Source organism: Lithobates pipiens, unplaced genomic scaffold, assembly GCF_037356315.1.
Source record: "Lithobates pipiens isolate NorthernLeopardFrog02 unplaced genomic scaffold, aLitPip1_a1.2 Scaffold_18, whole genome shotgun sequence".
NCBI classification, from domain to species: Eukaryota; Metazoa; Chordata; class Amphibia; order Anura; family Ranidae; genus Lithobates; species Lithobates pipiens.
This window is the reverse complement of record NW_027507758.1, coordinates 614,163,671-614,176,375: the sequence shown is the minus strand read 5'-3', so window position 1 is coordinate 614,176,375 and position 12,705 is coordinate 614,163,671. Positions and strand designations below refer to the sequence as shown.

At 45.7% G+C, this 12,705-nt stretch overlaps 1 protein-coding gene across 1 annotated transcript in view; it reads right to left on the bottom strand.

The window, feature by feature from the left end:
* LOC143986833 (uncharacterized) overlaps positions 1–12,705 on the bottom strand; it is a 293,231-nt gene that overhangs the window by 95,662 nt on the left and 184,864 nt on the right. The window contains exon 8 of the mRNA XM_077485241.1: positions 7,741–7,836. Within this exon, the coding sequence (XP_077341367.1) occupies positions 7,741–7,836 (96 nt within the window). The remainder of the gene's footprint in view (positions 1–7,740; positions 7,837–12,705) is intronic.

The window sequence follows — 12,705 nt, the reverse complement described above, 5'->3', positions numbered from 1 at the left end:
ACGGTGCAGGTGTCAGTGCTGTATGTCACGGTGCTGATGTCAGTGCTCTCTCTCTATCACGGTGCTGGTGATCATCTCCTGCACCCTCTTCTTTGCCTACCCTGACCTTCCCTCGCCTCCATTGCCTCATGAGTCCTGAATTGTCAGAATTTCACATATAAAAAAAGAATGCTTGTAGTTGCCGATCCCAGATTCACCTCATACATGTGTTATGTCATTGACCATGTGGTGGGACTATGTGTGCACAGCTAGTAATTATTTTGTGGCTGCAAATTTGACCTGTAGGTTTGTAAAGTTCGCCTCCCATTGAAGTCACTGGGGCCCGTCGTAAAAGTTACGGTTCGCGAACTATCGGCCGCGTTCACGAAATGTCCCGTCGGAAGTTCGTCCATCACTATCCATGACAAGCACTGTTGTCTCTAGACACAGAGCCTGCTTGCCCTCTTTTATCGGCTCGTGCCTGTCTGCCTCTCCTTGTTGGCCTTCCAGACATAGTAATGGCCTGAAGGGAGATGGTAAAACCAGCAATTGGGTAGTGTATATTGTGCTGGAGGCACACAACACCCACTAAATCCTGCAGATGCCTTTATTATAGAACAGGAATTAAAGGGTAGATACTGGTGTATACTGTGCTGTGCTGGAGGCACACAACACCAACTAACTCCTGCAGATGGCAGATGGCTCAATTGGAAAAGAGCTATATAGGTGGATAATGGTGTATACTGCAGTCAGGGCACACTGACAATACCCACAATCTCCTACAGCTGACTGAAAGCTCTATTACAGAAGAGCAATATAGCTAGCTATATAGGTGGATATAATGGTGTATAGTGCGGTCAGGGCACGCAGACAACACGTACAATCTCCTACAACTGACTCAAAGCTCTATTATAGAAGAGCAATATAGCTAGATATATATGTGGATATAATGGTGTATACTGCGGTCAGGGCACGCAGACAACACACGCAATCTCCTACAACTGACTGAAAGCTCTATTATAGAAGAGCAATATAGCTGGCTATATAGGTGGATATAATGGTGTATACTGCGGTCAGGGCACGCAGACAACACCCATAAACTCCTGCAGATTGCTAAAAGCTCAATTACAGAAGAGCAAAAATGCTAAATCGGCCGATAACGAACGGTGTATACTGTGTTGAAGGCCAACATGTGCCTGTGGCCAACCATGGCTCTCCTCGCTACCGGCGCTGTGATTGGCCAAGAATGCGGGGTCACAGTGCATGCTTGGCCAATCATGAGCCAAAAATGCACTGCGATGGCGCTAGTCCTGTACCCCAAGATGGATGTTGTCTCTAGACACAGAGCCTGCTTGCCCTCTTTTATCAGCTCGTGCCTGTCTGCCTCTCCTTGTTGGCCTTCCAGACATGGTAATGGCCTGAAGGGAGATGGTAAAACCAGCAATTGGGTAGTGTATATTGTGCTGGAGGCACACAACACCCACTAAATCCTGCAGATGCCTTTATTATAGAACAGGAATTAAAGGGTAGATACTGGTGTATACTGTGCTGTGCTGGAGGCACACAACACCAACTAACTCCTGCAGATGGCAGATGGCTCAATTGGAAAAGAGCTATATAGGTGGATAATGGTGTATACTGCAGTCAGGGCACACTGACAATACCCACAATCTCCTACAGCTGACTGAAAGCTCTATTACAGAAGAGCAATATAGCTAGCTATATAGGTGGATATAATGGTGTATAGTGCGGTCAGGGCACGCAGACAACACGTACAATCTCCTACAACTGACTCAAAGCTCTATTATAGAAGAGCAATATAGCTAGATATATATGTGGATATAATGGTGTATACTGCGGTCAGGGCACGCAGACAACACACGCAATCTCCTACAACTGACTGAAAGCTCTATTATAGAAGAGCAATATAGCTGGCTATATAGGTGGATATAATGGTGTATACTGCGGTCAGGGCACGCAGACAACACCCATAAACTCCTGCAGATTGCTAAAAGCTCAATTACAGAAGAGCAAAAACGCTAAATCGGCCTATAACGAACGGTGTATACTGTGTTGAAGGCCAACATGTGCCTGTGGCCAACCATGGCTCTCCTCGCTACCGTCGCTGTGATTGGCCAAGAATGCGGGGTCACAGTGCATGCTTGGCCAATCATGAGCCAACAATGCACTGCGATGGCGCTAGTCCTGTACCCCAAGATGGATGTGTCATCATGGGTCAAAATTCTTCACAATGTAAACGCATATGTGCGCCGCGTGAACAGCGTCGGAAGTCCGCCGGTTTGGCGAATCGCGAACGCGCAAAATTAGCCGCGAACCGACCACTGGGAGAACCGCAAGGCCATCCCTACTGACTGGTCTATCTGAATTAACATCCCTAGGGGTATTTACTGTGCTTTGTGCACTAGGCTTTTTTCTTTATTCAGTAATCAGTGGCTATTTTTTTAGCTCTGATTACTGTATAAATGTCACCGGTCCCAAAAAAGTGTCTAAAATGTCAGAACTCTCTGCCGCAATGTCGCAGTCATGCTAAAAATCACTGATCACCGTCATTACTAGTAAAAACAAAAAAATACAAATAAAAATTCCATAATTATATCCCCCATTTTGTAGTCGCTATAACTTTTGCGCAAACCAATCAATATACACTTATTGCGATTTTATTTACCAAAAATATGTAATAATATGTAGAATACATTTTGGCCTAAACTGATAAGGACATTTTATTTTTTGGGGGGATATTTATTATAGCAAAAAGTAAAAAATATTGTTTTTTCTTCAAACTTGTCGCTCTTTTTTGTTTATTGCGCAAAAAATAAAAACAACAAAGGTGATCAAATACCACCAAAAGAAATTTCTATTTGTGGGGAAAAAAGGACATCAATTTTGTTTTGGTTACAATGTCGCACGACTGCCCAGTTGTCAGTTAAGGCGAGGCAGTGCTGTATCGCAAAAAAATGGCCTAGTCACAGGGCCGTCTTTAAGGCAGGGCAAAACTGGCAGCTGCCCTGGGCCCTGTCATTATTGTGGGGCCCAAAGCAGCTGCCCCATACATACTTGCCAACTATCGCAGTTTAAATTCCCTCATCTCTTGGGCCGCGTACACACGCGGGGACTGTTCGCTCAACTTTGTCCGCTGAACAGTGTTTCGGCGGACAGTCCGCTCGTGTGTGGGCTTCAGCGGACAGTTTCAGCGGACAGTCTGACGAACAAAGTTTTTCGGAAATTCCGAAAAACTGTCCGCTGAAACTTGGTTTGAGCGGACAGTCCGCCCGTGTGTAGGCTTGTTCGTCAAACTAAGTCTCGCGCATGCTTAGAAAGAATTTACACGCCGAAGGTTGAATTGCAGTGTATAGGACGTCGTTTTCTAGTCCCGTCGTACGTGCCATTCACGTCATCGCGCACGGTTTCAGCGGACTGTTCGTTCGTCGTGTGTGGGCAAATCCGTCCATGCTAATTTTGAGCGGACTGTCCGCTGAAACTGTTTGACGAACAAAGTTGAGCGAACAGTCCCCGCGTGTGTACGCGGCCTTGAGGTTTGTGTCCTGATATCTCAGTGTGAAATTCTGTTACTAATGCTGCTCAGCTCAGCCCTATTATTGTGTACAGGTGACTCACCTGCAGACCCTGTGTTTACATGTAAATACCAGCATTGATATGTAAATAGCGGCTACATTCATATGTAAATACCAGCAGACCGGAAGCATTCATATGTGAATAGAAACAGCATTCATATGTATATCATGCCCCCCTGAGGTCATATCCACCATCACCTATATGGAATGCTCTCCACTGGGGAGATAGAGGGGCATGCACTGATCCCTGGAGTCAGTAAGCTGTAATGATGTGTAGTAACCTCTAGCAACCAATCAGTGAGCAGTATTGATGTACAGTAATCTCTATCAACCAATCAAAAAGCATAAATAATGTGCTGTAGCCTCTAGCAACTAATCAGTGAGTGGTAACAATATACACTGTAACCTCTGGCAACCAATCGCAATTGCTGCCTGATCTGATTCAGTAAACTGAATTTGAGTCTAGCTGCGATTTATTGTACACCTCAAAGCAGGTGGAGAGTGAAACTGCATGGACGGGGAGGGGGGCTAAGAAAATTTTTGCCCAGGGTCCAACCTATATTAAAGACGGCTCTGCCTGGTCATTATGGAGATAAATCCTTCCGGTCTCTGAAGTAGTTAAGGTTGCAAGGGTCGTATGAGTATGGCCCATGTGAAAGGGGCCTTAACCTCAAAAGGTTGGCCTGATGTCCTAAAAAATGTATGCTGCCATCCCATCCGATTAAGGTTTATAAACAGTGTTACTTTGTATCTCTCCATCTCCCATCTGATCAATGTTTATAAACAATGTTATTTTGTATCTTTCTATCTCCCATCTGATCAATGTTTCTAAACAATGTTACTTTGTATCTATCTCCCGCCTGATCAATGTTTACAAACAATGTTACTTTTTGTATCTCTCTAAGGTTGCAAGGGTCTTATGAGTACGGCCCATGTGAAAGGGGCCTTAACCTCAAAAGGTTGGCATGATGTCCTAAAAAATGTATGCTGCCATCCCATCTGATTAAGGGTTTATAAACAGTGTTACTTTGTATCTCTCTATCTCCGTCTGATCAATGTTTATAAACAATGTTACTTTGTATCTCTCTATCTCCCGTCTGATCAATGTTTATAAACAATGTTATTTTGTATCTTTCTATCTCCCATCTGATCAATGTTTATAAACAATGTTACTTTTTGTATCTCTCTCCTGTCTGATCAATGTTTATGAAAAAAAATGTTTGTTTGTATATCTCTATCTCCTGTCTGATCAATGTTTAAAAACAATGTTACTTTGTATCTCTCTTTCTCTTGTCTGATCAATGTTTATAAACAATGTTACTTTGTATCTCTCTATCTCCTGTCTGAAAAATATTCATAAATATGTTGCTTTCTACCTCTCTATCTTACATCTGAACAATGTTTATACACACTGTGCCAGATGTCCTTTTTTTTTTACAGCAGAAGCTTCTAAGAGAGTTTACACAGGAACTCCCTGCTGTCATTTTGACAGCCATTAGTGACAAATGAGATGGGGAACAGCAGCGAGGAAGAAGGACAGGATGTACTACACACACCCTGTTTACTCCCAGTGTGTACAACTGGATGGACGCTTTTACAAAGCCACTAAAAGCTGGATGAAAGCTCTGCAAAGACTTTGTAAAAACTTGCCGTACATATTGTTCTTATACAAGCTGCACTGGGAGAAGGAAAGGGAGGATTGGATTATTTGCTCCTAGGGGCAATACTGACAGTTCCACCCTCACATTTGAGTAAGGCCGCGTACACACGGGCGGACTGTTCGCTCAACTTTGTCCGCTGAACAGTGTTTCAGCGGACAGTCCGCTCGTGTGTGGGGCTTCAGCGGACAGTTTCAGCGGACAGTTTGACGAACAAAGTTTTTCGGAAATTCCGAAAAACTGTCCGCTGAAACTTGGTTTGAGCGGACAGTCCGCCCGTGTGTAGGCCACTTTCGAAATGAGCAAACTGTTCCCGCTCGGAGGAAAGTCTGCTCATTTCGAGCGCGTCTCCAGGTAGGCGGGGCCCGCGAAGGAGACGTCGCGGGCCCCGCCGCCTGGTATGGACTTAAAGGGGAACCCAACGCCAAAAAAAATCGGTGTGGGGGTCCCCCCAAAGTCCACAACAGACCCTTGTCCGAGCACGCTACCCGGCCGGCCAGGAAGAGGGGGCGAGCGAGCGCGCCCCCCCCTCCCGAGCCGTACCAGGCCGCGTGCCCTCAACATGGGGGGTGCCTTGGGGAAAGGGGGGCCGCGCGGCCCCCCCACCCCAAAGCACCTTGTCCCCATGTTGATGAGGACAAGGGCCTCTTCCCGACAACCCTGGCCGTTGGTTGTCGGGGTCTGCGGGCGGGGGGCTTATCGGAATCCGGGAGCCCCCTTTAAAAAGGGGGCCCCCGGATACCGGCCCCCCACCCTATGTGAATGAGTATGGGGTACAATGTACCCCTACCCATTCACCTGTAAAATAAAAGTACCCAAAAAAAAAACACAACACACGAGATAAAATATTTTATTGCACAGCTCCGGGGGTCTTCCGTCTTCGGGGGTCTTCTCGCCGGACTCCTCCGCTATCTTCTTGTAGCTCTTTTGCTAGCGGAGGAGTCCGGCTTTCTTCCTCCCCGCCGCCGGCCTCTTCTCCCGACTTCGGGGGTCTTGTCCCCCTCTTCGGTTCTTCTGCCGGGCCACCGCGCCTTCTTATAGCTCTTTTAGAGGCGGTGGCCCGGTCTTCTGTCGCCGCTGTCGCCTTCCGGTCGCCTTCCGTTCTTCTTCTTGTTCTTCTTCTTCTCCAGGAGATGTTGACACGTCGCTCTCTCCGGCCGGAATGCCAGAGCCGCGCTGTGCGGCCACTTATATAGTGACAATGGGGCGGTGTCACATGTTATATGTCACATGGGTTGGTCACATGGGTTGATGTCACATGGGGACTATGACATCGTAAGGGGGCGGGGTCACCGTGTGACCAACCCATGTGACATATACCATGTGACACCGCCCCATTGTCACTATATAAGTGGCCGCACAGCGCGGCTCTGGCATTCCGGCCGGAGAGAGCGACGTGTCAACATCTCCTGGAGAAGAAGAAGAAGAAGAACAAGAAGAAGAACGGAAGGCGACCGGAAGGCGACAGTGGCGACAGAAGACCGGGCCACCGCCTCTAAAAGAGCTATAAGAAGGCGCGGTGGCCCGGCAGAAGAACGGAAGGCGGCGGCGACAGAAGACCGGGCCACCGCCTGCAAAAGAGCTATAAGAAGGCGCGGTGGCCCGGCAGAAGAACCGAAGAGGGGGACAAGACCCCCGAAGTCGGGAGAAGAGGCCGGCGGCGGGGAGGAAGAAAGCCGGACTCCTCCGCTAGCAAAAGAGCTACAAGAAGATAGCGGAGGAGTCCGGCGAGAAGACCCCCGAAGACGGAAGACCCCCGGAGCTGTGCAATAAAATATTTTATCTCGTGTGTTGTGTTTTTTTTTTGGGTACTTTTATTTTACAGGTGAATGGGTAGGGGTACATTGTACCCCATACTCATTCACATAGGGTGGGGGGGCGGTATCCGGGGGCCCCCTTATTAAAGGGGGCTCCCGGATTCCGATAAGCCCCCCGCCCGCAGACCCCGACAACCAACGGCCAGGGTTGTCGGGAAGAGGCCCTTGTCCTCATCAACATGGGGACAAGGTGCTTTGGGGTGGGGGGACCGGGCGGCCCCCCCTTCCCCAAGGCACCCCCCCATGTTGAGGGCACACGGCCTGGTACGGCTCGGGAGGGGGGGCGCGCTCGCTCGCCCCCCTTTCCTGGCCGGCCGGGTAGCGTGCTCGGACAAGGGTCTGTTGTGGACTTTGGGGGGACCCCCACGCCGATTTTTTTCGGCGTTGGGGTTCCCCTTTAAGTACATTCCAGGCGGCCCGCCTACCTGCACACGCGCTCGAAATGAGCGGACTGTTGCCTCGTGTGTGGGCGAGTCCGTTCATTTCAAAAGTTGCGCGGACTTAGTACGACGAACAAAGTTTGCCGTATTTGTCCGCTCAAAAAGTGCCGTGTGTGGGCGTGTGCGTTCATTCAAAAGTTTGAGCGGACTGTTTGACGAACTTAGTTTCGGCAGACAGTCCCCGCGTGTGTACGCGGCCTAAGATCTGGTCTGTTCCGGGCCACTTAATATCTTATCACAGTCATCCACTTACCGATGGGTTCCTGGCAATCAGCAGAACAGCTTGTTTTACAGCATTTCTTTGTCCCGGGACAATCCGAGTCTGCGTTACAACCCGGTTTCACCAATTCTGCAGGAAAAAAAACATTTATCATTATTAATATTATTCTTTTTACAGGTAGTTAAAATACCTGCAATTTTTTTTTTTTTTTTTACCAAAAATATGTAGAATACATTTTGGCCTAAACTATTTTTTGGAGGGATATTTTTTATAGCAAAAGGTAAAAAATATTCTTTTTTTTTTCAAAATTGTCGCTCTTTTTTTTGTTTATTGCACAAAAAATTAAAAAAAATGCAGAGGTGATTAACCACTACAATACAGGGCACTTTCGCCCCCTTCCTTCCCAGCCCAATTTTCAGCTTTCAGCGCTGTCGCACTTTCAATGACAATTGCGCGGTCATGCTACACTGTACCCAAATGAAATTTTTATCATTTTGTTCGCACAAATAGAGTTTTATTTTGGTAGTATTTATTCACGGCTCCGTTTTTTATTTTTTGCGATATAAGCGCAAAAAAAGCGGAAATTTTGAAAAAAAAACAATATTTTCTTTTTTCTATTTTAAAAGAAATCCAATAAAATCAAATTTTGTCATAAATTTAAGCCAAAATGTATTCTGCTACATGTTTTTGGTAAAAAAAAAATTCCGTTAAGTGTATAATAATTGGTTTGTGTGATCAGGGACATAGGTACGCAAATGATCATGTACAGATGTGTGCTGGTGATCACGTACATATGTGTGCAGATAATCATTGGAACATGTGATTTTAGTGGGACATATGTGGGGGACATGTGTTTTTTTATTTGGGGACATGTGTATTGTGGTGACATGTGTGTTTACATTGTGTGGTGTGTTGTGTGTTTACACTAGACTGGTGATCAGTTATTAAAAAGCTGTAAAAAACAGCTCATACTCACTGATCATCAGCCGGCTGCAGTGATATGCTCTCCTCTCCTCAGCGATGACTTCTGTGTGAGGAGAGGAGGAGCCGATTGCCTAGCAACCGGCTGTTTGTTTACATCACATGATGGCCGTGAGTGGACACGGCCATCATGTGATCAGGATGGCCAATCACAGAGCCCTCCTGCAGATCCGAGATGCGCCGTTTCCGGGTGACACGAGAACATTGGGATTGCGCCGTTGCTCGGGCATGAGCGCGTGCTATCCCCCTTCTTCTGAAGGACGTTCCTGAATGTCATATCAGAAGTAGACGGCTCCCACCCAGCCGTATATGTACATTAGAAGTGGTGAAATACCAGCAAAAGAAAATTCTATTTGTGGAGAAAAAGGGACGTCAATTTTGTTTTGGGTACAGCGTTGCACAAACGCCCAATTACATAGTAGGTGAGGTGGAAAAAAGACACAAGTGCATTAAGTCCAATTTATTACATTGTATATCCCTGTATGTTGTGGACGTTCAGGTGCTTATCTAATAGTTTCTTGAAACTATTAATTCTCCCCACTGAGACCACCGCCTGTGGAAGGGAATTCCACATCCTTGCTACTCTTACAGTAAAGAACCCCTGTACGTACTTTAAGGTTTGTGACAGACCTAGATGGGACCGAGGCATTTGGAAGGGACTGAATGCAAACCTCTTGCCTTGTGATTATGGGCCCTGGCATTTGGGGGAACGGTGCTCTTTGTGAGCTGTATGGGACCCCTGAGGTGGTGTTACTTGGATTCAGGTCCATGTCCCCCCCCCCTCCCCCTCCACAAGACACACAGACTCTGGATATGTATATGCCATATTAGCAATAGACTGAATCACACTGTTGGGACACGAACTGTTAGATGCTAATGTCATGAACTCCAGCCATCTGTCTGTTGTGTCAATGAGTCTAGTCTGGTTTGTAAGAGTATTCCACACATTGTTGTTTGTGCTAATTAACCCTGTGTTGATGTTTATAGTAATGTGTATTGAATAGTCAGTCAGTGAGCTAGGAGACGTAAAGTCTTACCCTGAAAAGTCTTATCTCTCAGACAACTAGTCTGGGTCAATGATTAGATAATTAGCTCATGCTAATTAGGTTAGGTTTTAGTCATCCTGCTGTATATATTTGTGTAAGATCTCAAATAAAAGACTATTCCTGATGTACTCCAAGACTGGTGCTGTCTAGTTCTTGGGGGTTCCTATAGCCAGATCCATTGGCATCGCGTTCCAGGACTTAGGAAGCGATATACTGATGGGAAACTCAAGCGGAGTGTGGGGAATAGGTTCCGTCACAAGTTTAAACCTTTTTTCTTCTAATTTTAATGAGTGGCCACGAGTCTTGTTAAACTCCCTCCTGCGAAAAAGTTTTATCCCTATTGTGGGGTCACCAGTACGGTATTTGTAAAATCAAATCATATCTCCTCTCAAGCATCTCTTCTCCAGAGAGAATAAGTTCAGTGCTCGCAACCTTTCCTCATAACTAATATCCTCCAGTCCCTTTTATTAGCTTTGTTGCCCTTCTTTGTACTCGCTCCATTTCCAGTACATCCTTCCTGAGGACTGGTGCCCAGCAGTGGCGGCTAGTGCTCAAAATTTTTGGGAGGGCGCAAACAAACTGAAAAATTCTGAAAAAAACCCCATTAATTGCAGCTGCACTGTACCATCAATTGCCACCACTGTGCTGTCAAACGCAGCCACTGTCAAATGCAGCCACTGTGCCCTGTACAACCCTATATACTGTACACCTATAAAAGGACCTTTGTGGACCTAGTAGCTAGTGATTTGCAGACTGTCCCTGCGCCAGACACTAAACTCTCCCTCAGTCCCTACACTGATAAAAGACAGCTGCAGAATCGGGCAGCAATCAGCACAGCAGTCAAGTATAATATGCTTTCTACATTTGAAAGAAAGTATATTATGTGTGTACAACCCTATATACTGTACATCTATACCAGTCCTTAAAAGGACCTTTGTGGACCTAGTAGCTAGTGATTTGCAGACTGTCCCTCGGTCCCTACACTGATAAAAGACAGCTGCAGAATTGGTCAGCACTCAGCTCAGCAGTCAAGCATAATAGGCTTTCTATATTTGAAAGTATATTATACGTGTACAACCCTATATACTGTACACCTATACCAGTCCTTAAAAGGACCTTTGTGGACCTAATAGTAATAGCTAGTGATTAAACTGACTGTCCTTGCTCCACACAGCATCCTGTCCCTACACTGACAAAAGAAAGAATGTAAAATGGCCGCCAGATCAGGTCTATTTATAAGGTAGGCGGTATGTCCAATAGTCCATGTGCTGAAATGTCTCAATTGGCTGTCCTGTACCCCATGATGGATGTGTCATCATGGGTCAAAGTTCTTCACAATGTAAACACATATGTCCGCCGTGCGAACAGCATCAGAAGTCCCCCGGTTTGGCGAATTGCGAACATGCAAAATTTGCTGCGAACCGACCGCCGGGCGAACCGCAAGGCCATCCCTACTGACTGGTCTATCTGAAGTAACATCCCTAGGGGTATTTGCTGTGCTTCGTGTACTAGGCTTTTTTCTTTATACAGTAATCAGTGGCTATTTTTAGCTCTGATCACTGTATAAATGTCACCCGTCCCAAAAAAGTGTCTAAAGTGTCAGATCTGTCTGCCGCAATGTCGCAGTCATGCTAAAAATCGCTGATCACCACCATTACTAGTAAAAACAAAAAAATACAAATAAAAATTCCATAAATATATCCCCCATTTTGTAGACACTATAACTTTTGCACAAACCAATCAATATACACTTATTGTGATTTTTTTTTTTACCAAAAATATGTAGAATACATTTTGGCCTAAACTGATTAGGAAATTTTATTTTTTGGGGGATATTTATTATAGCAAAAAGTAAAAAATATAGTTTTTTTCTTCAAACTTGTCACTCTTTTTTGTTTATTGCGCAAAAAATAAAAACGACAAAGGTGAACAAAAAAAATGTCTTTTTGTGGGGAAAAAGGACATCAATTTTGTTTTGGTTACAATGTCGCACGACTGCCCAGTTGTCAGTTAAAGCGAGGCAGTGCTGTATCGCAAAAAAATTGCCTGGTCACAGGGCCATATTTAAGGCAGGGCAAAAGGGGCAGCTGCCCTGGGCCCTGTCATTATTGTGGGGCCCAAAGCAGCTGCCCCATACTTGACAACTATCACAGTTTAAATTCCCTCATCTCTTGAGGTTTTAGTCCAGTGTTGTGTCCTGATATCTCAGTGTGAAGTTCTGTTACTAATACTGCTCAGCTCTGCCCTATTATTGTGTACAGGTGACTCACCTGCAGTCCCTGTGTTTACATGTAAATACCAGCATTGATATGTAAATAGCGTCTGTAAATAGCAGCGGACCGGAAGAATTCATATGTGAATAGAAACAGCATTCATATGTGTATCATGCCCCCCTGAGGTCATATCCACCATCACCTATATGGGATGCTCTCCACTGGGGAGATAGCGGGGCATGCACTGATCCCAGGAGTCAGTAAGCTGTAATGATGTGCAGTAACCTCTAGCAACCAATCAGTGAGCAGTATTGATGTACAGTAATCTCTAGCAACCAATCAACAAGCATAAATCATGTGCTGTAACCTCTAGCAACTAATCAGTGAGTGGTAACGATATACACTGTAACCTCTGGCAACCAATCGCAATTGCTGCCTGATCTGATTCAGGAAACTGAATTTGAGTCTAGCTGCGATTTATTGTACACCTCAAAGCAGGTGGAGAGTGAAACTGTATGGACGGTGGGGGGCCAAGAAATTTTTTGCCCAGGGTCCAACCTATATTAAGGACGGCTCTGTCTGGTCATTATGGAGATAAATGCTTCCGGGCTCTGAAGTAGTTAAGGTTGCAAGGGTGATATGAGTACAGCCCATGTGAAAGGGGCCTTAACCTCAAAAGGTTGGCCCAATGTCCTAAAAAATGTATGCTGCCATCCCATCTGATCAAGGTTTATAAACAGTGTTACTTTGTATCTCTC